Source organism: Vanessa cardui, chromosome 27 (assembly GCF_905220365.1).
Source record: "Vanessa cardui chromosome 27, ilVanCard2.1, whole genome shotgun sequence".
NCBI lineage: Eukaryota > Metazoa > Arthropoda > Insecta > Lepidoptera > Nymphalidae > Vanessa > Vanessa cardui.
The window spans coordinates 6,548,312-6,571,158 of record NC_061149.1 but is presented as its reverse complement, the minus strand read 5'-3'; the positions used below and the strand labels follow the sequence as shown (position 1 = coordinate 6,571,158).

The 22,847-nt window shown below is 33.5% G+C and overlaps 1 protein-coding gene across 1 annotated transcript; it reads right to left on the bottom strand.

The window, feature by feature from the left end:
• Positions 1 to 1,770: 1,770 nt before the first annotated feature.
• LOC124541247 (ras-related protein Rab-31) lies at positions 1,771 to 22,679 on the bottom strand. Its single transcript, XM_047119131.1, has 6 exons — positions 22,461 to 22,679; positions 6,775 to 6,902; positions 5,202 to 5,344; positions 3,887 to 4,031; positions 2,980 to 3,097; positions 1,771 to 2,158 (listed from the first exon to the last, which is right to left on the bottom strand). The coding sequence occupies exons 1-6, from the start codon at positions 22,501 to 22,503 to the stop codon at positions 2,055 to 2,057; spliced, it is 681 nt and encodes a 226-aa protein (XP_046975087.1). The 5' UTR covers positions 22,504 to 22,679; the 3' UTR covers positions 1,771 to 2,054.
• Positions 22,680 to 22,847: the final 168 nt, after the last annotated feature.

The window sequence follows — 22,847 nt, the reverse complement described above, 5'->3', positions numbered from 1 at the left end:
TATTAATAATTATACATACTGTTGACAAATTTGGCATCTCAAAATGTTAATAATTAATTTTGTGTTACCATATGAAAAAGGGTATTTAATTTAGTTCAGTATAATACACAAAGTTGTATACGCTATAAAATTATAATATGTCAATATGGCTGACATTAGTTGCCATATTGACATATATGTCAGGTCGGTTTAAGTAAGATATATTATATTGGTTATACATATTTATAAACATTATTCAAAATTTTATATTAGATTATTTAAAGATATGTATAAAAATATTTATCATTAATAAGGCAAGATATTTTCTATATATCATAACGTAAAACTAGTATTATTATTATATATGTTACAGTCCAAATGATTATGTATATATTTTTAGATGTAGAAATAAATAATAAGAATGGTAAAATAGGTTAACTACTGAGTTTCTATCCGGTTTTCCATTGTAGAATCTGTGGTAACTTCCCATTTAATTTATATGCTTTTGTATGAGTCTACTTGAGTAAAGGATATTCTAATTTTTATTAAATATTTCTTTAATTTGAAATTAACTAGACATCTAAATATCTTAAATTAAATATATATGTGGAAAATATACATATTTTTGCAGTTAAAACCACTTTTAACCGGTTAACAGTTTTGTAGATAGATAAGAATTTTGTTAGTATCAAATCCTTCAAACCAAATATTCTTAGGCCAGCAGTGGGAAATATACAGGCTGCTGTTGTTGTATATCTCGTGAACAAGACATTCGTAGATAATGCCGAAATATCGAGCTCCATCGAATAAATGAAAAACATGTTAAATAACCCGTTTTAAATACTTGTAGTAATAATAATTACCGTGTTAATTTAAAATCTAATCAAGATAGCAATATTTTTCCTCTGGGTTACTTTTTATGCAGTCTGTTAGTCTTATTATCTACACTAATATTATAAAGAGGAAAACTTAGTTTGTTTGGCTGTAATGAATAGGCTCAAAAACTACTGTACCGATTTTAAAATTTCTTTCACCATTCGAAAGCTAAATTAATCCCGCATAACATAGGCTAAATTTTATTTTGAAAAAAATAGGGTTCCGTAAGATATTTTGGGTTTTTCGGACAAAAAAGGAAAAAATCTACCAAAAAAGTTGATTTTTTGCGTATGATGCCTAAACTATAAAAGATAGAACTATAAAATGTTCTAACTCCGGTCCTCAGAGGGCATTATGGCCTCCGACCCTAAGAACCTCATCAGATTCGTGGCTGATGTTGGTCTGGCTGAGGTGTTGTGATCACGAATTTGAGGTTTATCACAATAGATCCAAGCGCCGGTTGCAGTAATTCTTCAAATGTGACCGTGCCTCAGCAGTAGGGATATTAGAAGACTGATTATGAACCGATTGATTATATACGCGGGCGAAGCCGCGGGCGACCGCTAGTTATATATATAGTATAACTTCTTAACTATTAATCCGGCCCGGCTTCGCTATGCTATTTATTAACATAGCAAATGTTTTGATACAAATTTAATTTATCCCAGTGAAAACATTTTTGGGATAGATATGATACATTCCGGAGATTATTCCCTATAAACAAACAAATTATACTTAATTATAAAGATGTAGTAAAAACAAAATAATTATTAATTTCATATTGTTATCAACAACAACTTTTAAAAATTTCCTAAGCGTGGTGAAATAAATTAATAAGACAAAAGTTAGAAGGAAATCCAACAAGAAAATTAACTAGGTCACTTGTCCTGCCGGACAGATTTAGACATCTGTGGATTTCTAACATAATATGAATACTTAGAGATTACTTTTCAACAGGCACGCTGTATATTTATTTAAGAGTGTTTATAAAAAAGTTAATTATTTTTAAAGTTAGAAATATAGAAGAGTTTATATATATTATAGACAGTTTTAGAGAATATTTCACCACGCTATTAAAAAATGAAGTGACAGTTATCACTGTTATAGATACAAGATCGATACTATAGTTATATAACATACAATGTATGTGCTCTGAGAAATATTATAACATATATAATATATATGAGTCTGTTTCAGTGCTAGCAACACATATTCTTCTGAGTCTCCCCAAGCTTGACATCGCTGCTCCACGCTGGCAGTTCAATCTTACCAGTATGGGTTGCTTTCTCTTCTGATGGAACACCTGAAATTATTATTATTAATATAGGGGACTGCCGGTAATCTGACATGTCTAATAGGCTATTTGACTGGTTTTTAAAATCCATTTTATATTATTTAGTAGAGGTTAAGGAACCCAGTAAAAGTAGATTTTTTTTATTTCTAGTATATATTTGCCGAAAAATATCGTATTAAAAATTCCATATTTAAATAATGTGCGAAAACGCTACTTGGACAATATGGCGCTGCAATGGGGTTGGTGACGTCATTTTGCTGTATATTAATCTGTGGTATATATTGTAGAAAAACAAAGTTTACAAGAAAGTGACTTCATCATAAGCCCGGCCAATCAGGAGCGTTTTGTGTCACGTGACAAACGTTTGAAAAAATGCATTTTTATTTATTGATTTTTGAATAAATTAATTATTATTTTCAACTTTCGTTAGTAAATAACCATTTTTAAACTCATAATATACACTGATTACAATAATTCACTATTTATTTTTCGCATTGTCAAATAGCCTATTATTACTTATTTCTTTGACAATATTAGCTTATGAAGATAATGCATGATTGAAAAGGTTACCTGTGTAGCACCACTTTTGTGCTCAACGCGTTTTTTGTTTTGATTTTGATTTCTTATGATTATGATCAATATATGATTCTGATCAAGGGGCCCCATTACCATTAGTAGCTTTTCGTTTTCCGGTTTCGTGGTAGTATTTGTGATAAGTGTGAATAATTATGATGCCTATGTCTATTTTTGGTATTGACCAGTATCAGCTGTCCCATTTGCGAGTCAGCCTGCCTGTTTCGATCGATCTGTTTAGTAAAACTTATACGAACCGATCGGTAACTTCTCGTCGTACTCGGTGGAGTCGTAGGAGCGCAGGGAAGCCACGAGGCTGGACGAGGACAGCTTGAGGAGCTCCGTCGCCGTGTTCAGGAACACTTGGTCTATACCCTGGAACGACCAATCACTCCTGTCTTAAAAAAAGATATTAGCTTCTATCTTCACTATATATTATAAAACAAGACAGACACAGTCGGGGGGACTGTGTCTGTCTGTCTGTACGCGATAAACTCCAAAACTACTAAACGGATTTTCATGCGGTTTTCAATAATATAGAGAATCATGAGGAAGGTTAAGGTATATCATTTTTTTTTATGGTATGGATTAGTGGACGAGCATATGGGCCACCTGATGGTAAGTGGTCACCATCAACCATGGACAATGACGCTGTAAGAAATATTAACTATTCCTTACATCGTCAATGCGCCACCAACCTTGGGAACTAAGATGCTAAGTCCCTTGTGCCTTTAGTTACACTGGCTCACTCACCTTTCAAACCGGAACACAACAGTACTGAGTACTGTTATTTGGCGGTAGAATAACTGATGAGTGGGTGGTACCTACCCAGACTTGCACAAAGCCCTACCACCAAGTAAAAAAGACTTTACGTAATTTGATCACAATATAACGATACATATCAAGTACTTATACAAAGCCGGGAGCAGGGCGCTAGTATTTAAGAAATAAACAAATAACAAATAATTATGGTACCATCACAAATCTGAATAGTATAACTTCTTTAAGGATTTGTTTACAAGAAACCTTGTCCATAAGATGTTTTTACTTTATAAACATATCATCACAAATTTGACAAGCATAACTTCTTGAAGTGTTTTTTAACATAGTAATCTTGCCCATAAGATGTCTTTAACTTTATGGAGTCAACATGGTGTGTGGTACCTGGTCGTGCAGCGCCGAGGTCTCGCAGTAGGCGGCGCCGATGGAGGCCGCGTACTGCGACGCCTCGCTCTGCGTCACCGCGCGGCAGGACTCCAGGTCGCACTTGTTGCCCACCAGGGACAGGATCATCGGATCCGGTACGTTACTGGAATGAGATACTATACTAGTAAAGTTAAAAGTAAAGTAACAGCCTGTAAATTTCCCACTGCTGGGATAAGGCCCCCTCTGCCATTAAGGAGAGGGTTTGGAACATATTCCACCACGCTGTTCCAATGCGGGTTGGTGGAATGCACATGTGGCAGAATTTCAATGAAATTATACACATGCAGGTTTCCTCGCGATGTTTTCCTTCATCGCCGAGCACGAGATGAATTATAAACACAAAATAAGCACATGTATATAGTGGTGCTTGCCTGGGTTTGAACCCGCAATCATCGGTTAAGATGCACGCGTTCTAACCACTGGGCCATCTCAGCTATATATATAGCATATACTATAACATATATATGTTGCTGCGCAAACACCGGTCACCACTATTGCCACTTTCACCCCCTAAAATAAATATAAAAAAGCGTGGAATTAAAACCTGTGGACTTCCAAGCAGGATATATTTAATTAAATAATTGTATTAACTAACATGACTTTGTATTTTTTAAATGTTGAAAAAGAGTAACTACTATGTTACTTGCCGGTTCTTCTTGGTAGAATCTACTTTCCGAACCGGTGGTAGCTTCACTGTAAAATGACGATTCAAAAGTGCTTGTAAAAGCCTACTTGAATAAAGTTTATTTTGATTTTGATTTTTGGTGTTTACCCAACAAACGTACGAGACAGGAGATGGTCCGATATGGACACTTCTAATGCAGTTAACATCTACCCGCGAACTTCGCTCATCTCTCATCACTCACACTTGTTACACTGGCTCACTCACCCTTCAAACCGGATCACGACAATACCAAGTTGTTTGACGGTAGAATAGAGTAGACGGCAAAAGGTTACTATACAATTAATGAGTTTATGATCGATAGCACACCTTGGGAATGAAACGATCGCCTCCTGGCTATTTCATCTCATATTAAATTGTTTATATAATATATAACACAAACAAAAAAAAAAACCTGAGTTTCTTTCGCCGGTTCTTCTCATCTCAGGGGATTTTCTTTTCCAAACCGGCGGTACTGTTTCAATTGAGCATCAATAAGAAAGTGTAATGCTTCTATATTGAATAAAGTTATTTGACGAGTGGGTGGCACTTATCCAGACGGATTTGACAGAGTACCTACCACAAAGGGTTACAATATAAAAAGGGTCTAACCTCTGCAACTCCTTGACCCAGCCCTTGATGGAAGCGAAGCTGTTCGCGCTGGTGATGTCGTACACAAGTAGGGCTGCGTTCGCGTTCCTGTAGTACATCGGCGCCATGGAACGAAAGCGCTCCTGGCCGGCTGTGTCCCATACCTTGAAACGTTTAAAAATACCTACGTTGAGTTTATTTTTTATTGCTCCTCCTACTAATATTATAAATACGAAAGTTTGTGAGTATGGATGTATGTATGTTTGTTACTCTTTCACAGAAAAAATACTGAAGGGATTTTGATGAAATTTTGCAATAATATAGGTTGTACATTAGAATAACACAATTTATACATATGTAATGTGGTCGTAATATAACGATGGATGTCAAGTTCACGTCAGAAGCCGGGGCGAGTCGCTAGTATCCCATTATCAGTTGAGTCTATTACTTTGAGAAGGTTTAACAGCCTAATCCACGACGCTACTCTTCCCTTGTCCCTTACCGGGATACAAATGATCTTGATACGAAATTCCATCCAAATCGGTTCAGCTATTTTAGCGTGAAGACAGACAAAGTTACTTTACATTTATAATATTAGTATAGACTAACTGTGACAGCGACCTGGTCTGCGTTGAATTTAATAAAAAAGTTATTTTTCTAGCCTATGTTACTCAGCTATATGCCTGTGAAAGTACTATCGAAATCGATCCAGCCGTTCCAGTGATTAGACGGAACAAACAGACAGGCAGACGAAATTGTAAAAAATGTTATTTTTGTATATGTCGATAAATATATACATGCACACATATGCCTTTAGTGAGGAGCGGTTATTTTAATATTACAAACAGACACTATAATTTTATTATATGTACAGAATTATAGATTAATGGATACTTTCAATATTGTATTCCCTTGCTTAACTATAATGTGCTGCGTGCTCTATCGGCCTTGTAAAGTCTGAGGCAACTTCGAATCATCAGCTATTCTAACGGAAAAACTGCAATAGTAATGATCTATGCTAGAATGAAGGCAGTATCGATGTAAAATTTTCACTAGGAATGTATTTTAGAGAGGTGATCAAAACACTAAAACATATGCATATCATCTAATTGTATATTTATGTTAGAATGACAAATGTAAAATCGCTAGCAAAACCAATAAATAAAAAACAAAAAAAAAAAATGCCTGGATCCACAGTAATGACACAGTATGTTATGAGTCGAAATGGCCCAGTGGTTAGAACGCGTGCATCTTAACCGATGATTGCGGGTTCAAAGCCAGGCAAGCACCGCTGATTCATGTGCTTAATTTGTCTTTATAATTCATCTCGTGCTCAGCGGTGAAGGAAAACATCGTGAGGAAACCTGCATGTGAAAAATTTCATAGAAATTCTGCTACATGTGTATTCCACCAACCCGCATTTGGAACAGCGTGGTGGAATATGTTCCAAAACTGCTCCTCAAAGGGAGAGGAGGCCTTTAGCCCAGCAGTGGGAATTTACAGGCTGTTGTTGTTTGTTGAAGTATAGAACCGACCTATTACAGGACCTGCCTTACACGTCAAATACAAAATGTCTTCGAAACTCGTAACTCACCTGAAGTTTAATTCTTGCATCGTCGAGGTTGATGTTGCAGGTGAAAAACGAAGCTCCGATGGTAGGTGAGATGTGTTTCGAGAACATCTTGCCTATGTAGCGCACCACGAGGCTTGTTTTGCCCACGCCTGGAAAGAACAATCAGAATACACATTATTCAATGCTGATTTATTTTATTTTCATTAGGACAACCAACAGTAGATAAAATATCACATATAAAAATTAACTTTAAAAAAAAAATTAAAACCGACTTCAAATGCGTGAACACAAAAAAAATATCGTTCAAATTGGTTTATAATCGGCGGAGATATTGCGTATAACAAAGTTCATCCCCAATTTTCCACACTTGGGGGTTGTTTTTTTTATTATTATATTTAAATGGGACCACCCTTGAGGTATTACCTATACGCTGAAAAAAGATTTGTTCAAATCGGTTCATAATTGGCTATTTGATAATGTGAAAAATAAATTGTGAATTATTGTAATCAGTGTAGATTATGAGTTTAAAAATGGTTATTTACTAACAAAAGTTGAAAATAATGCTTAATTTATTCAAAAATCCATAAATAAAAATGCTTTTTTCAAACGTATGTCACGTGACACAAAACGATCCTGATTGGCCGGGCTTATGATGAAGTCACTTTCTTGTTAACCTTGCTTTTCTACAATATGTACTACAGCAAAGTGACGTCACCGACCGAATTTTTAATATGATATTTTTACTAGAAATAAAAAAATCAACTAATCAAATCAATCAATCAAATCAAAATCAATAATATAAAATGGATTTAAAAACCAGTCAAATAGCCTATTGGCGGAGTTATCGCGTAATAAACATATAAAAAAAACATACGGGTCGAATTGAGAACCTCCTCCCTTTTTATGAAGTCGGTTAAAAATAAATACATTTCAAAATTATTGAGGTAAAAGTTGTACTACTTACAGGTAGTCTCATTTCATCGTGCATTAGAATATTATCTATACATATAATACAATTGGAGTGTCTGTTTGTAATATTAAAATAGCCCCTTATTACTCAATGGATGAATGTATTTATACACGGTACATATACCAAAATAACATTTTTTACAATTTTTGTCTGTCTGTTTGTTCCAGCTAATCTATGGAGCGGCTGGACCAATTTTGACGGGAATTTCACCGGCAGATAACTGATATAATAGGGAGTAACTTAGGCTACAATATTATTATTTTTTGTTAAATTCAAACGTGTAAACAGCGGCACAGCTAGTTAAAAATATAAATTAAACATTTTTTAAACTGAAATTATATAATAAATAAAAAAAGACATACGATTATAATTGAGCACAAATAAAATTATTTATTTTTTAATTGAATTGAGGGCGACTATCATGAAAAATGTGTCTAAATCGTTTACTTTATTGATACTATATAATATAATATATTACACAATTTGTTTATTTAAAACACATTAGAAACTTCTAAAATTATCAATATTTCTTTACTATATTGTCCATGTGTTATACACAAAAACATTCCTCTCGAATCACTCTATCTATTAAAAAAAACCGCATCAAAATCCGTTGCGTAATTTTAAATTTTTTTTTTTACAATATTCTACTGTTTGTTTGTTCCGGCTAATGTCTGGAACGGCTAGACCGATTATGACGAAACTTTCACTGGCAGATAGACGATACAATAAGGAGCAAACTTAGGCTACAATGGTAACTTTCACTAACACACCTAACATATAAATAACATTAAAATAATTAGACACATCTAGATGACACAGTTCTCAGCTTTATTTAATTAAAATGTAATTAACATCGCGTCTCATTCGTAATTCAGATATTCCGTTATTCCAAACCGGAGCTTTACTATTAATTAAGAAATTAATCATAATGATTTAATTTGTGAAATCCTTGAATACAAACTAATAGAAATTCTGCCACATGTGTATTCCACCAACCCGCAATGGAACAGCGTGGTGGAAAATGTACCAAACCCTTTTTCTCAAAGGGAGAGGAGGCTTTGGCCCAGCAGTGGGAAATTTACAGGCTGTTATTGTTGTTGATACAAGACAAGCTGATCGAAGTTAAAATTACGTCACGTTGACGGAAAGGGGAAAAATTGAGGGGGGGGGGGTCAGTTCAGTAATTAACATAGGATCGCGCATTAATGGTTCAATAGTGTTTATCTTTTTCTATTTGTCTCTGAGAGTAATTAAGCACAGCCAGTAACTTTCCCACTGCTGGCCTAAAGCCTCCTTTACCTTCGAAGAGGTTAGGAGCATGGAGCATATTCCACCACGCTGTTCCAATGTAAATTTTTGGATTGACATGTAACAGAATTTTGTTGAAATAAGACACATGCGTGAATCGCAAACACAAATTTAGCACTTGAATATTCAGTGGTGTTGCCTGGGTTTGAATCCACATCGGTTAAGAATCTTAACATAAGAAAAAAAAAGATTTTAATTGATACTTTTTTTGTAAATAAATTTTGGAAGTTACATTTTTGACAAATTTTGAAAAAAGCTAAAAAACGTGATAACTCAAAAATGGTTCACTTTTGGATCATGCATATGAGGGTTAAAATTATTGCAAATAGTCATCCCTATTACCTCTTAACGGATATACATCGAGTTACCAATAACCCTGTATAGTGGTGCTTGCCTGGGTTTGAACCCGCAATCATCGGTTAAGATGCACGCGTTTTCACCACTGGGCCATCTCGGCTCAGCTAAATATAAACTGCAAATAATTCGATTTGATATTGCATTTCTAACGTTTATTATGTAACCTTACTCATGATAGACAAATGCTATAACCTTGTAAGACCGGTTTTAATCAGGCGTCCCTTTAACAGTCATAGTAAGGTTATAGGTCATTATTACTAGGCTTTAACCGTAATCTATATAATATATTAAGTAATACCACTAATTTAAGATGGCCTTGTGGTTAGAACGCGTGCATCTTAACTGATGATTGCGAGTTCAAACCCAGACATTCAACTTTTTTATGCTTCATTTGTTTTTAATTATAATGAAGTACTGCCATCTAATATTAATAAATGGAGTGTCCTAGCGTAAACTTAAAGTATTTACAAAACTCAAACTGACGTAAACGAAAGATTGGTCCTACGCTATTGTAAAATTGTAATTTTTAAAATTGTAACGATTATTACGATACGAACCATCTTTCAAGTTAAGCGCATACTTTTCAACCGACTTCAAAAAGGAGGAGGTAGGCAATTCGTCTGTATTTTTTTGTATTGCTTTTTTATGTCATAACTTTTCACTGAGTGAAGCGATTTTGATTTTTTTTTTGTTTGAAATCTAGTGCTTCCCGTGTGGTCCTATTTTAATTTTCTTTAGTTCTGGTAATGGTATCTATATGTAAATCACATAAGTCTTAAATTTGCATTATGCAATAATGATAAATAACTCAAAATCATATTAACCAATTTTGATGATTCTTTTTTTATTAGTAATATACTTCAAGCGTTCAATATAAATACGATTTTACAATAGAATCTCAGAAAGCCTTCAAAATTCCACTACTGCCAAAACAAAAAAAAAACTTAAAAATAAAATACGCTTGTGTGCAGAATGTACGCGATGTACACACACACACACACATGCTTACGTACGCCAATAGAAATATAATAAAATTGATATTAATACTACAGGTATATAGGATTAGTCAGTTCATGCTTGATAGCACACCTTGGGAATGAAACGATCACCTTCATTGTTTTATTGAATATATTATAAATAATCACTAATTGACAGAAATACTGCTTTCGACACCATTACGCAGATGTTATATTCGTTTAGTTTGTAGTTTATTATTACATAGAATAAAACAAGTTATTCTACCGCCAAATAACAGTAAGAGTCAGTCGAGCCAGTGTAACTACAGGCACAAGGGACATAACATCTTAGTTCCCAAGGTTGGTGGCGCGTGACGATGTAAGGAATAGTTAATATTTCTTACAGCGTCATTGTCTATGGGTGATGGTGACCACTTACCATCAGGTGGCCCATATGCTCGTCCGCTACACACCATACCATACCATAAAAAAATGTCATTTACCGTCTCTATGTTTGCTTAGATCTTTAAAATAACGCAACGGATTTTGATGTGTTTTTTTTAATAGATAGAGTAATTCGATAAGGTTATTGTATATAATACATGGATAATATAGTAAATATATTTAGTATCAGCTTTGCACTTTTGAGAAGCCGGGGCGGGTCGCTGACCTAACCATATATATTTATGTGGATAAGCATATGACCACCCGATGTTAAATGTATCGTCGCGATCATCAATGGGCGGTGGTACCACCAAACGTACCTCTTGAACGTTTTGCACGTATATCAATAAAAAAATACGCATTTGATTTTATCAATGACTGTGAAAACGCGAGGATTACAGCATTTATCAAGTCTGTTTTACATTTGATAACGCGGCTACTGTATTGATAAGGCAGGATAAACATCTTAAGAATATCTCTGAATATGCATGACAGATTGGCTGTACAAAAAGATATAAAAAGGTTTTATCACAATCAAAATATACTTTATTCAAGTAGACTTTTACAAGCACTTTTGAATCGTCATTTTACAGACTACATATATTCATTGGGGCTACCAAATCGGAATGGAGATTCAAGAAAAACCGGAAATAAACTCAGCAGTTATTCTTCAAATATTTAAAATACGAAGTTATCTTAGTAGTAGTAGTGACAGCCTGTAAATTACCCACTGCTGGGCACTTTTAGGAGAAGGTTAAGAGCATGAACCACGCTGCTCCAATGTGGGTTGGTAAATGCACATGTGGCAAAATTTCGTTGAAATTAGACACATGCAATATCCTCACGATGTTTTCCTTCACCGAGCATGAGATAAATTGTAAACACAAACTAAGCACATGAATCAGTGGATTTGAACCCGCAATCATCGGTTAAGATGTACGCGCTATGGGCCATATCACGGCTTATTTTCAAAGTTATCTGAATTAAATATAATTATATATGTATATAATACATCCTGTTTGGAAGTCGCACGTATTAGCTCCACGATTTTTTATCATCTATATAATCTTGTATTGAGTAATATGCTTTTTTTATTCATGTATTTTTGACAAATGATCTGAATTTATGAACACTTAAAATATTTGCGGTATTTTATTATAGAAAAGGATACCTTGCCCCAAGAAGGATTTATTGACTTTGCGGAGTCGGAAACTTGGCGTTATAAGCTAATCCTTATATATCATGTACTATCTACATGTATATAATGTTACTATTTATATTAGTTATTTAATAATGAATGATTATAAGAAAAGAAATATTAATAAAGAATTATTAATATTATGTCCTTAATTATATACAGTTACTAGTGACACGCTCCGGAATCTCATACTAAATAAACTTTTAAAATTATCAGTTATTTTACTGTATTGTTCATGTATTATATACAAAAAAAATTCTCGAATCACTCTTTTTATTAGGAAAAACCGCATCAAAATCCGTTGGGTAATTTTAAAGATTTAAGAATACATAGGGACAGACAGCGGTTAGCGACTTTGTTTTATACCATGTAATGATGAATTGAAAAACAGTTACTGTCTCGACCGCGTGGAATTGTGGTAAGAATTGTTTTTTTATCCTTTTTTTTTAAATATTTCCACAGAGGGTAGTAATAATAATTATGATTGTTTAGTAGACTACAAAATTCAATCACCTTTCTTTGCTTCCACCCGGTCTTTGAACCTAGGACTACGCTATCTACACCCTAATTATCCAGCCACCGGACCAAACAGGCAGCCATTCATAATTATAATTAAACAATTATAAAAATAATGGCACTGACTCACTTGCCCGTCAAACCGGAACATGATTAAGTATTATTAATAATAACTTTACTGTATAGTCTGTGCACCAACAAAATACGAAACAAAAAAAACTATGCAAAAAACGTTTCTCTAAAAGTTTGTACATCTATTTCACTATTGGTGTATTGGTTAAATAAAAAAAATAACAAAAAGAGAAACCAACTTCAAACAAAACACTATTTTAAAACAAATAAATATGCACTAAAAAATTGCGTATTCAACATATTTTTTAGAGTCCTCCTAAGTAACATGAAATGAAATATATTAGACTATTTAGAAGTGGATTTACGATTATATACTGTAGTTATAGTTATTGTTATATTTAGAGCCGGTGCCGAGCCGTGTAACAGCATACAGTTGATTCTGATTTCTTACCGGTCGTAGTGGAATTGCCACCATAGGATTCAGGGGTTGGTTCTCATGAGTTAGGCAAAGTAGCCTATATACTTTCGTGGAACTCAAGTTAGCTTCAAACCAAATCTCATCAAATTAGGTTCGTTTATTTTGGCAGTGAAAGAGCGACAGTCAACAGAGTTACTTTCACATTTATACTATTAATATAGGATATTTTTTTTTTCAATTACATGCAACAACAACAACAGCCTGTAAATTCCCACTGCTGGGCTAAAGGCTCTCCCTCTGAGGAGAAGGTTTGGAACATATTCCACCACGCTGTACCAATGCGGGTTGGTGGAATACACATGTGGCAGAATTTCTATGAAATTTGTCACATGCAGGTTTCCTCACGGTGTTTTCCTTCACCGCTGAGCACGAGATGAATTATGAAGACAAATTAAGCACATGAATCAATGGTACTTGCCTGGGTTTGAACCCGCAATCATCGGTTAAGATGCACGCGTTCTAACCACTGGGCCATCTCGACTCACACATGCAACAACCCAAATACAAACAGCCTTAAAATTATTTTTAATTTCAAACGAGATCAAATATACTGTTATAATAAAAACGTATACATGACATATAATGCACGCTATGTTACGCAAGCCCCGGGGTCATATCTATCAACATTTTTATCAAGTTATATTCTATTTTGAATCATTATTATGTTGAATTGCTAAGATGTTATCTAAAAATATTCACACGAAAATATCAACAACCTGTATGTATAAAGAAAAAAAACGGATATCTGTAATAATCTATGCTAATTTTATAAATGCGAAGGCGGTTACTATGTCACGGGGAAATCAATGAACCAAATTTGATGAGACTTTAATTGTTTGAGAGACAAGATGCCGACTCCGCAAAGTTAATAAATCCTTCCTGGGGCAAGGTATCCTTTCCTATAATAAAATTCCGCAGACATTTTTAACTTTGCCGTTTCAAATCGTTTACAAAAAATACATTGGTGAAAAAAGCATATTATTCGATACAAGATTTTATTGATGATAAAAAAGCGTAGAGTTAATAATACTTGTTGACTTCCAAGCAGGATATATTAATTTAAATAATTGTAACTAACTAACTTGACTTTATATTTTTTAAATGTTGAAAAATAGTAACTACTGAGTTCCTTGCCGGTTCTTCTCAGTAGTATCTACTTTCGGAACCGGTGGTAGCTTCACTTAATTGTACAATGACGATTCAAAACTGCTTGTAAAAGCCCTCTTGAATAAAGTTTATTTTGATTTTAATTGATTTGAAAGGTTATAACGTGTGCATCTTAACCGATGATTGCGGATTTAAATCAGGCAAGCAACGCTGAATTTTCATTTGCTTGTGTATTTTATTTATTAAGCGTGGTGGAATATGCTCTAAACCTTCTCATCAAAGGGAGAGAAGGCCTTAGCCCAGCAATGGCAAATTTACAGGTAGTTAATATAACAAATTTTTTTTTGATAAGCTTGAATCTGGTTTAAAGACATACATATGTTACTATTTCGAGATTAAGGCCGAGATGATAGGTTAGAACGCGTACATTTTAATCGATGATTGCGGGTTCAAACCCAGGCAAGCACCAGTAAAAATTCATGTGCTTAATTTGTGTTTTATAATTCATCTCTTGCTCGGAGTAAGAAAACGTCCTGATCATAAATAAAATTTTAACAAAAAGAAAAACCGACTTCAAACAAAACACTATTTTAAAACAAATGAATATGCACGAAAAAGTAATAAAAATAAATGCGTATTCAACATATTTTTTAGAGTCTTCCTAAGTTAAATGAAATGAAAAATATTAGACTACTTAAAAGTCGATTAACGATTATATCATGTACTTATAGTTATTGGTATATTTGGAGCCGATGTCAGCCACGGTGCCCTTGTCCCAACAATCAAAAGAAAGAAGCGATACGAGCCCCTTGATTGATCCAGTATATTATTGTTTAAAAGGTAATTTGTAAAAAACATATTTGTTAAAGTATTCTCGTATTGTTTTTTGATAGATATACTGTAGGGTTTTATTGGCTGACACCGACTCCAAATATAACAATAATTATAACTACATGATATAATCGTTAATCGACTTTTAAGTAGTCTAATATTTTTATCACTACATAGTATAAAACAAAGTCGCTTTCTCTGTCCCTATATCTTTAAATCTACCCAACGGATTTTGATGCGGTTTTTTTTAAAAGATAGTGTGATTCAAGGGGAAGGTTTGTGTATATAATATATGAACAATATAGTAAAGAAACACTGATAATTTTAGGAGTTTGCGATGTGATGTCGTATATAAACAAATTCTGTAGTATATTTAGTATCAGTATTGCACCCGTGCGAAGCCGGGGTGGGTAGCTAGTTGATTATAATATTCGACTATGATAATTACATAAACATAACCACATTACGGAAGGTGACTCAAATATCCAAATAACCTATAAATAAAAGATTTGACCGAGTATCGCTAACGTGCTCCTCAGAATTGTTCCGTTCCCTTCCGTTCCGTTACTTTGTCATGGATCATGTGCTCAAAACCTTATCAAACTTATATCAAATTACCCTTGAAGTATATATTTTATAATAAAAAAAGAATTATCAAAATTGGTTAACGTGATTTTCAGTTATTCACCTATTTTCCGCGCATATACATAATGCAAATTTAAGACTTATGTCGTTTTCACATGGATACCATCATCGGAAAAAAAAATAAAAAAAATGGGACCCCACGGGAAGCACTACCTTTCAAACAAAAAAAAAAATTATCAAAATCGGTCCACCCAGTGAAAAGTTATGAGGTAACAAACATAAAAAAAAAAAAAAAAAAAAAAAAAAAAAAAAAAAAAAAAAAAAAAAAAAAAAAAATACAGACGAATTGATAACCTCCTCCTTTTGGAAGTCGGTTGAAAATGAATTAAATTCTGCCATATGTGAATGTGAAATGGGGAATATGCTCCAAAAACTTTCTTGGTTAGTTAGTTTAGTCCAGCAGTGGAAAATTTACATGCTGTTGTTGTTACTTTTTATGCCTAACCTGTCGAGCCACTTCTAAAACGCGAGCGAAGTCGACAGCTAGTATTAGACAACTAGTATGAGGTTATTTCCAATATAATTATTTATAATTGAATTAAGAAATTCTCGTATATGTTACAGACAAGATAAATTGGGCATAAAATTTACCGTCTAGCCATTTTACAAGCGAGGCGATTCACATTCCGCCAGTACACCATCCGCTGGTAAGCGGAAGTAATTTGCTTTTTATGCTATCGGACGAGCATATGGGCTACCTGATAATAAATTATGTAACTAAACCCTTCCTTATAAATCTTTCTATCTATTAGTGAAGACCGCACGAAAATCCGTTCAGCGGTTTCGTAGTTTAACGCAAACATACATACATACAGACAGACACGGCTGGGGACTTTGCTTTATAACATATAGTTTTGATTTATATCTTTTCTGATGACGCCATAAAGTACAAATGAAATATGAAATTAATTAGAGCGTGCAGCACTGCATCTAGTCTGACAGAGATCGTTCAGGCGTTGTGTAATATGATATACAGACCATATGAGTACTAACGTAATCACGGATATATATTTTTTAAAACAAACCTGCATAGGTAGTATTTTATATAAAAAGTAAAGTAACAGCCTGTACATTTCCCACTGCTTAGATAAGGCCTCCTCTTCCATTAAAGAGAGGGTTTGGGACATATTCCACCGCGCTGTTCCAATGAGCGTTGGTGGAATGCACATGTGGCAGGATTTCGTTGAAATTAGACACATGCAGGTATATATATATATAGTGGTGCTTCCCTAGATTTCAACTCGAAATCATAGGTTAATACACGCGTTCTAACCACTGGGCCATCTCAATTTGATATGCCAAATTTTTAATAGATTGCTTACAAAACAAAGTCGCTTACCACTGTCTGTATCTATGTATGCTAAGATCTTTAAAATTACGCAACGGATTTGATGCAGTTTTTTTAAATAGCGTGATTCGAAAGGAAGGTTTTTGTATATAATACATGGACAATACAGTAAAGAAACACTGATAATATTAGAAGTTTCTAATGTTATGTCGTAAATAAACAAATTCTGTAGTATATTTAGTATCAGTACCTATTGCACACGTGCAAAGGGCGGGTCGTTAGTAATCTATATTTAGAAAAGAAGTGTAGATTAAATTGAGTCTAGAAAGCTTGAATTAAGAACAAATTAAGAGGTACTTTATTACCTATACATGCACTATTAAAGTATTTTCGTTAATTTGATTGGTGCATAATCGGGGTCCGACGAATTAATGTCGAAATGTCATAACTCTATTGGTTTATGTTTCGATATTCAAACGTTTTGGTATTAAAGAAATTTTTTTGCTTATTGTATTACCAAACAGTACTTAGTATTGTTGTGTTCCGGTCTGATAAGTGCGTGAGCCTGTATGAGAGAGACATAACATCTTACGTATTAAGCGACGTAAGAAAAAAAGAAATAAATAATATCTTACTGATCAAGCTTTTAATATCTATGTGTGATGGTGACTACTGAATATGAGATCATTTTGTCAAAAAAATCTATTTATTCTTCATTCATTCATTCAGTTCCCGAACGATTTGCTCATTGATAATAAGCCTTATTTTATGGAATAGGTTAGCGGACGAGCATATGGGCCACCTGATTGTAACTGGTCACCATAACCCATAGACAATGACGATGTAAGAAATATAAACTATTCCTAACATCGTCAACGCGCCACCAACCTCGGGAACGAAGATGTTATGTCCCTTGTGCCTGTAGTTACACTGGCTCACTCACCCTTCACCAACCGGAGCACAACAATACTGCGTACTGTTGTTTAGCGGTAGAATATCTGATGAGTGGGTGGTACCTACCCAGACGGACTTGCACAAGACCTTACCACCGAGAGAATACCCGCCTTTTGTTACAGTCAAACATTTTTAACTTTGCCATTTCGTAAATCCAAATCGTTTGTAAAAAATACATTGATTAAAAGGGCATATTATTCGATTCAAGATTTTGTAGATGATAAGAAAGCGTGGAATTAATACCTGTTGATTTCCGGGCAGATACATCACATACATGTATAATTATATTTAACTAACATTGTATTTTTTAAATGTTGATAAAGAGTACCTAACTACTGAATTTCTTGCTGGTTCTCGGTAGAATCTACTTTCCGAACCGGTGGTAGCTTCACTTAATTGTTAATTGACGATTCAAAAGTGCTTGTAAAAGCCTACTTGAATAAATTTTGATTTGATTTGAGTCAGCTGTCCAGTCACTCATTTCCTTAATAATATTTATGTATGTTCCAAATTGAGTTTTACAGATATTTTGTTTTGAATATTTCTTTAACTCGTAACTTATACTGTACGGCTTATACACATCATATAAATGTATAGTAAGAGACAAATTAGATGTAGCATCCGAAAATGCAATGGAATGAAACGATTACTGCCGATTTACACAACCAATAGAAATAGGTCCCTATCGCGCTATTCGTCGCTATAGATTCCCTCGTCAGTTCAACCCGAGAAAGCAAGTGCATGTAAATCGACGTGTCAAATTGACGAATATATTAGGTCATATGATATGACAAGTTATTAGGTTTGTGTATAGATCATATTCATAGAAGAAAATTTTTTTTTTTTTTTTTTAAAAATTATTTATTAACATAAGAATTAACAACATTAAATGCTCAAATATATATACAAATATGAACTAAAACTAGTTACTGTATAAATCTTGACCGCGTGGAATGGTGGCAAGAATGCTAGCAGCATTTCCCCGTTGAATCGCAATTTCGATCCTCTGGGCAAAAAACGAACCAGCCCTCCTGTCAACAGTGGAGGCAATGAGGCGAGGTGTTATACTTTTGATGAAGCTTTTTGCACCAGTACTCCAAGGGCCAAGCGTTTCGACAGCAAAAATAAATATTGATAATTTGGGATAGCGTACTCAATTCGGGTATGATCGGTTTTACGAATTTTGCCGAACTACATCTAAGTTTTGCCGTACTATACCTGTGCAAACTACATCTATACTAATATTATGAATGTGAAAGTAACTTTGTATATCTGTACGTCGGTCTTTCACCAAACCAATGAAGCAAACTAGAAGTCAAGGGAAGGACATAGGCTAGTTTTTGGCCTGACATATGACAACCAACTGAAACGCAAGCGAAACCGACGGCTACTAGTTGTCTTTATATTTTTTAGTATAGTCGATGTATAAAATAGGTCAATATGTGAGAACAAGTCGGTTTAATAGGCAAATTATTCAAGTTAAAAATAGTCATATATATGGTATTCGATGATGTCATCTTTAAGGATTTCGATAACGGTGGCCATTATCTACGCAGGATATGGTAAGCACGGGATCAAAATTTATTGACTCGGTAGCTACTTGGCTAGCATGAGGAAACGCCCGGGCAAGGAGTAAGACCTCAAAGCCCCGTATCCGGCCAACAAGCAGGAAGACCTCTCTCTCTTTAGCATAGTCTAGTTACTGATCATATGTTTCACTGCCAAGGATACGGGGCAAACCACGAGACTAATCGAAAGCCGCGCGCGATAACTAGTCATATATACGTGCAATGCAATCGAATAAAATTATCTTTTAATACGATATCAAATTCTATGTTATTCATTTTATGTACTTTATTACATTTTGTATATTTTATGAATTTTTATATGCCTTAAACAAGGCATATAAAGGCCTAAGCTTCGAGAGGCGCGAGGTCGTGCCTCATCGCCCACGCCCTACGCTGCCTCTGCAGATAACTTATTCACGCGCTTTCCCACATCTACGATATAAAATATACCATTGACAAATACTCCACTATAAGACCTAATTATTCTTTATTCCACCAACCCGCATTGGAACTGCGTGGTGGATAGAATATGTTCCAAACCCTCTCCTTAATGGAAGAGGCCTTATCCCAGCAGTGGGAAATTTACGGGCTTTTACTTTTACTTTTTATTTATTATTGACTCAACATGAAGTTCGGGCCAGAACCTTGGAATCTGCAGCTATGCTTTGGACGGAGATTTTCTTCATAGAAAAACCCAACCACCCTTTAATAGATTATCTTAAGAGACTTGACATAGAACGAATAACACTATACATTAAAAAAATTATACTATAAAATCATCATGTTATAGTTTTTTTTTTAATCCTATGTAAACTTTTATTTATTAAAGTGCCAAAATAGATCAATATCTATACACCGTGCCAATGGAAGTAGGGAAAAGATAAACATGTATATTACGTATTTTGTGCGATAAAAATAGGTGAAGCTTTAAGCTCTCAAAATTATTAAAATTTACCGATAGCAAACATAGTCACCCTAAATTTACCCCCTCAAGGGATTACTGCTAAACAACAATACGTAGTATTGTTGTGTTCCGGTTTTAAGCCGGAGTGAGCCAGTGTAATTACAGGCACAAGGGACATAACATCTTAGTTCCCAAGGTTGGTGGCGCATTGGCGATGTAAGGAATTAGTAATATTTCTTACAGCGTCATTGTCTATGGGTGATGGTGAGCACTTACGATCAGGAGCCCATATGTTCGTCCGCCAACCTATTCCATAAAATAAATAAAAAACAAAAATATATTACTTACAAAAGTAGCCCATGTCCTTCCCTGAGACTCAAGACTCTCTATACTAAATTTAATCTAAATTGGTTCAGCGGTGAACGAAGAGTTTATAGACAGGGTTACTTTTGTAATAATAATATTAGTAAAGATACAAACAATATAATAAGTATACTTAGCAATCTTAACTATATCAGTCAAATATCTTCGGTCACTAAATCTGTGTGCGGTATTGACGGATAGACGCGAACAATGAATGAATAAACAAATACTCTACAACTACTCGGACAATTTCATTCAAGCGAATTAAAAAATGTATTTAAGCATCAAGATCCTAGTGCCAACTAACATCATCAATTTTAAAACTCCCAAACCCACAAATAGTATAACAATTCTACTAATATTATAAATGTAGTTACTATATGTCTCTTTCACACCAAATCACTAAAACAAATTATTTTGGTGTTAAACAAGCTTGAACTCAAAAGAGGAATAGTCTACTCTATGTGGCTAGTTGACAACAAATCTTAAAATGAGAGTTGTGGTATACAACTAGTTTTATCAAAATCAGTTCAACCATTTGGAAGAAGTTAGATTACATACACATAAACAAAAGATTTACATACATAAAGATATATAATAATAAAACCAATGAATATAAATAATACTATGTCTTTAGACTTTAATGATTCCAAAAATATTGTCTGTCAGCCACAATGCTTATTGAGTTATTAATTTTTTTAAAGTACATTATTGTTCATGAAATCATTTTAAAGTAATATATATAACTACATAACTTATATTAATAAATTCTGCCTTCAAATAGTAATTGTATTGATGTTATTGTTATTATTACAATGAAATAAAATAATTACTTAATTGTAATAATTATAATTAATTGTAACATTTATTACTTTCACTTATTCAATTTAAAAGTTTCTAATTAAATAATTATTCTTAGAATATTTTAAGAGTTGTAATTAAGCAGTAATCAATTAATTATATTTATGAATGGATTTTACAAAACATCTCTTTTAGATATGACTTCAAAATAGATTGCATTTGCTACATATGAATTTAGCCCATATTCATAATTTTTAAGAATTGTTTAATTTTTTTTGTATATTATTTATTAAAGGTCTAAATTTGTAGATTCCAAACTTGAAAATATTTTTTTATTAAGGCAATAATGACATGTAACATATATAATTGTTACATACTTGAATGATGTATTTACTGAGACAGTCCTCAATATTTAAATTGTTTTTTTTTCTTTTAATTTGATGTCTGCACACAATCTTTTACATAAAGCCTTCATATTCTTAAATGTTCTTTTGCTTAATGTAACCAGATTATTAATATTCAATTTATTTATTAATAAAACTGACAAAAGAGAACTGTTATTCATTCACAGTCATGATTTAAAATGAATGTGATTATGGAATATTTTTATGTTAGGATATATAGAAAATAAAAACAAATGTATAAGTTCTATTTTTAAAGTAAGATATAGGTGTTTAGAGTTATCGTATAATGTTAATAACATAAAAAAAAACTTATTTTACAATTCATTCAAACATTCTATAAAAGTTCCATAACAATACGTAAGCTTAAATTATTTCTTTAAAAGAATACTAGCTAATAAAAATAGGTTTGTTTTCATTTACATCAACGGTTACGTTACTATTTCGTAACATTACGATATAATACATCGTCTATTAGAATAAATTCCTTTCATTTCAACTCCTCATGTCCGATATCGTAATAAACAAGAATATATTCTTTACCTTGCGAGCCCAAAACGACGATTTTCGCTTCGACAACTTTCATTTTGAAACAATAACACTATACTAAAACACTACAGAAATTATCACCGTTTATTAAAAATTACATTGTTCCATTATATTTAATTGATAACAACAAAGAAAAACAATTAAACACCTAATCAACTATTTTTAAAGCATACTGACGTCCATACTTTCTGAAATGAGAAACACGTCTGATTAACCGATTCAGTTTAATTTAAGCATTCATATTTCATAGAGTGACGTTTACATGACGTTTAGTATACGGAGTAGACTTTTCAATTTAGTCGAGTTATAGTCAAGTGTCAACTGTCAGTTGAACAACGCCACCTAGAAGTAAGTAGCTGAATTACGTTAAAAAAATTAGTA

What these genes read in the sequence shown, in the direction of transcription:
- LOC124541247 (XM_047119131.1), bottom strand. Translation starts at nt 22,503, where the DNA reads ATGAAAGTTGTCGAAGCGAAAATCGTCGTTTTGGGCTCGCAAG. An exon ending in ATGCAAGAATTAAACTTCAG is followed by an intron (nt 5,345 to 6,774) that starts GTGAGTTACGAG and finishes AAACGTTTCAAG; the next exon opens with GTATGGGACACAGCCGGCCA. An exon ending in CCTCGGCGCTGCACGACCAG is followed by an intron (nt 3,098 to 3,886) that starts GTACCACACACC and finishes TGGTCGTTCCAG; the next exon opens with GGTATAGACCAAGTGTTCCT.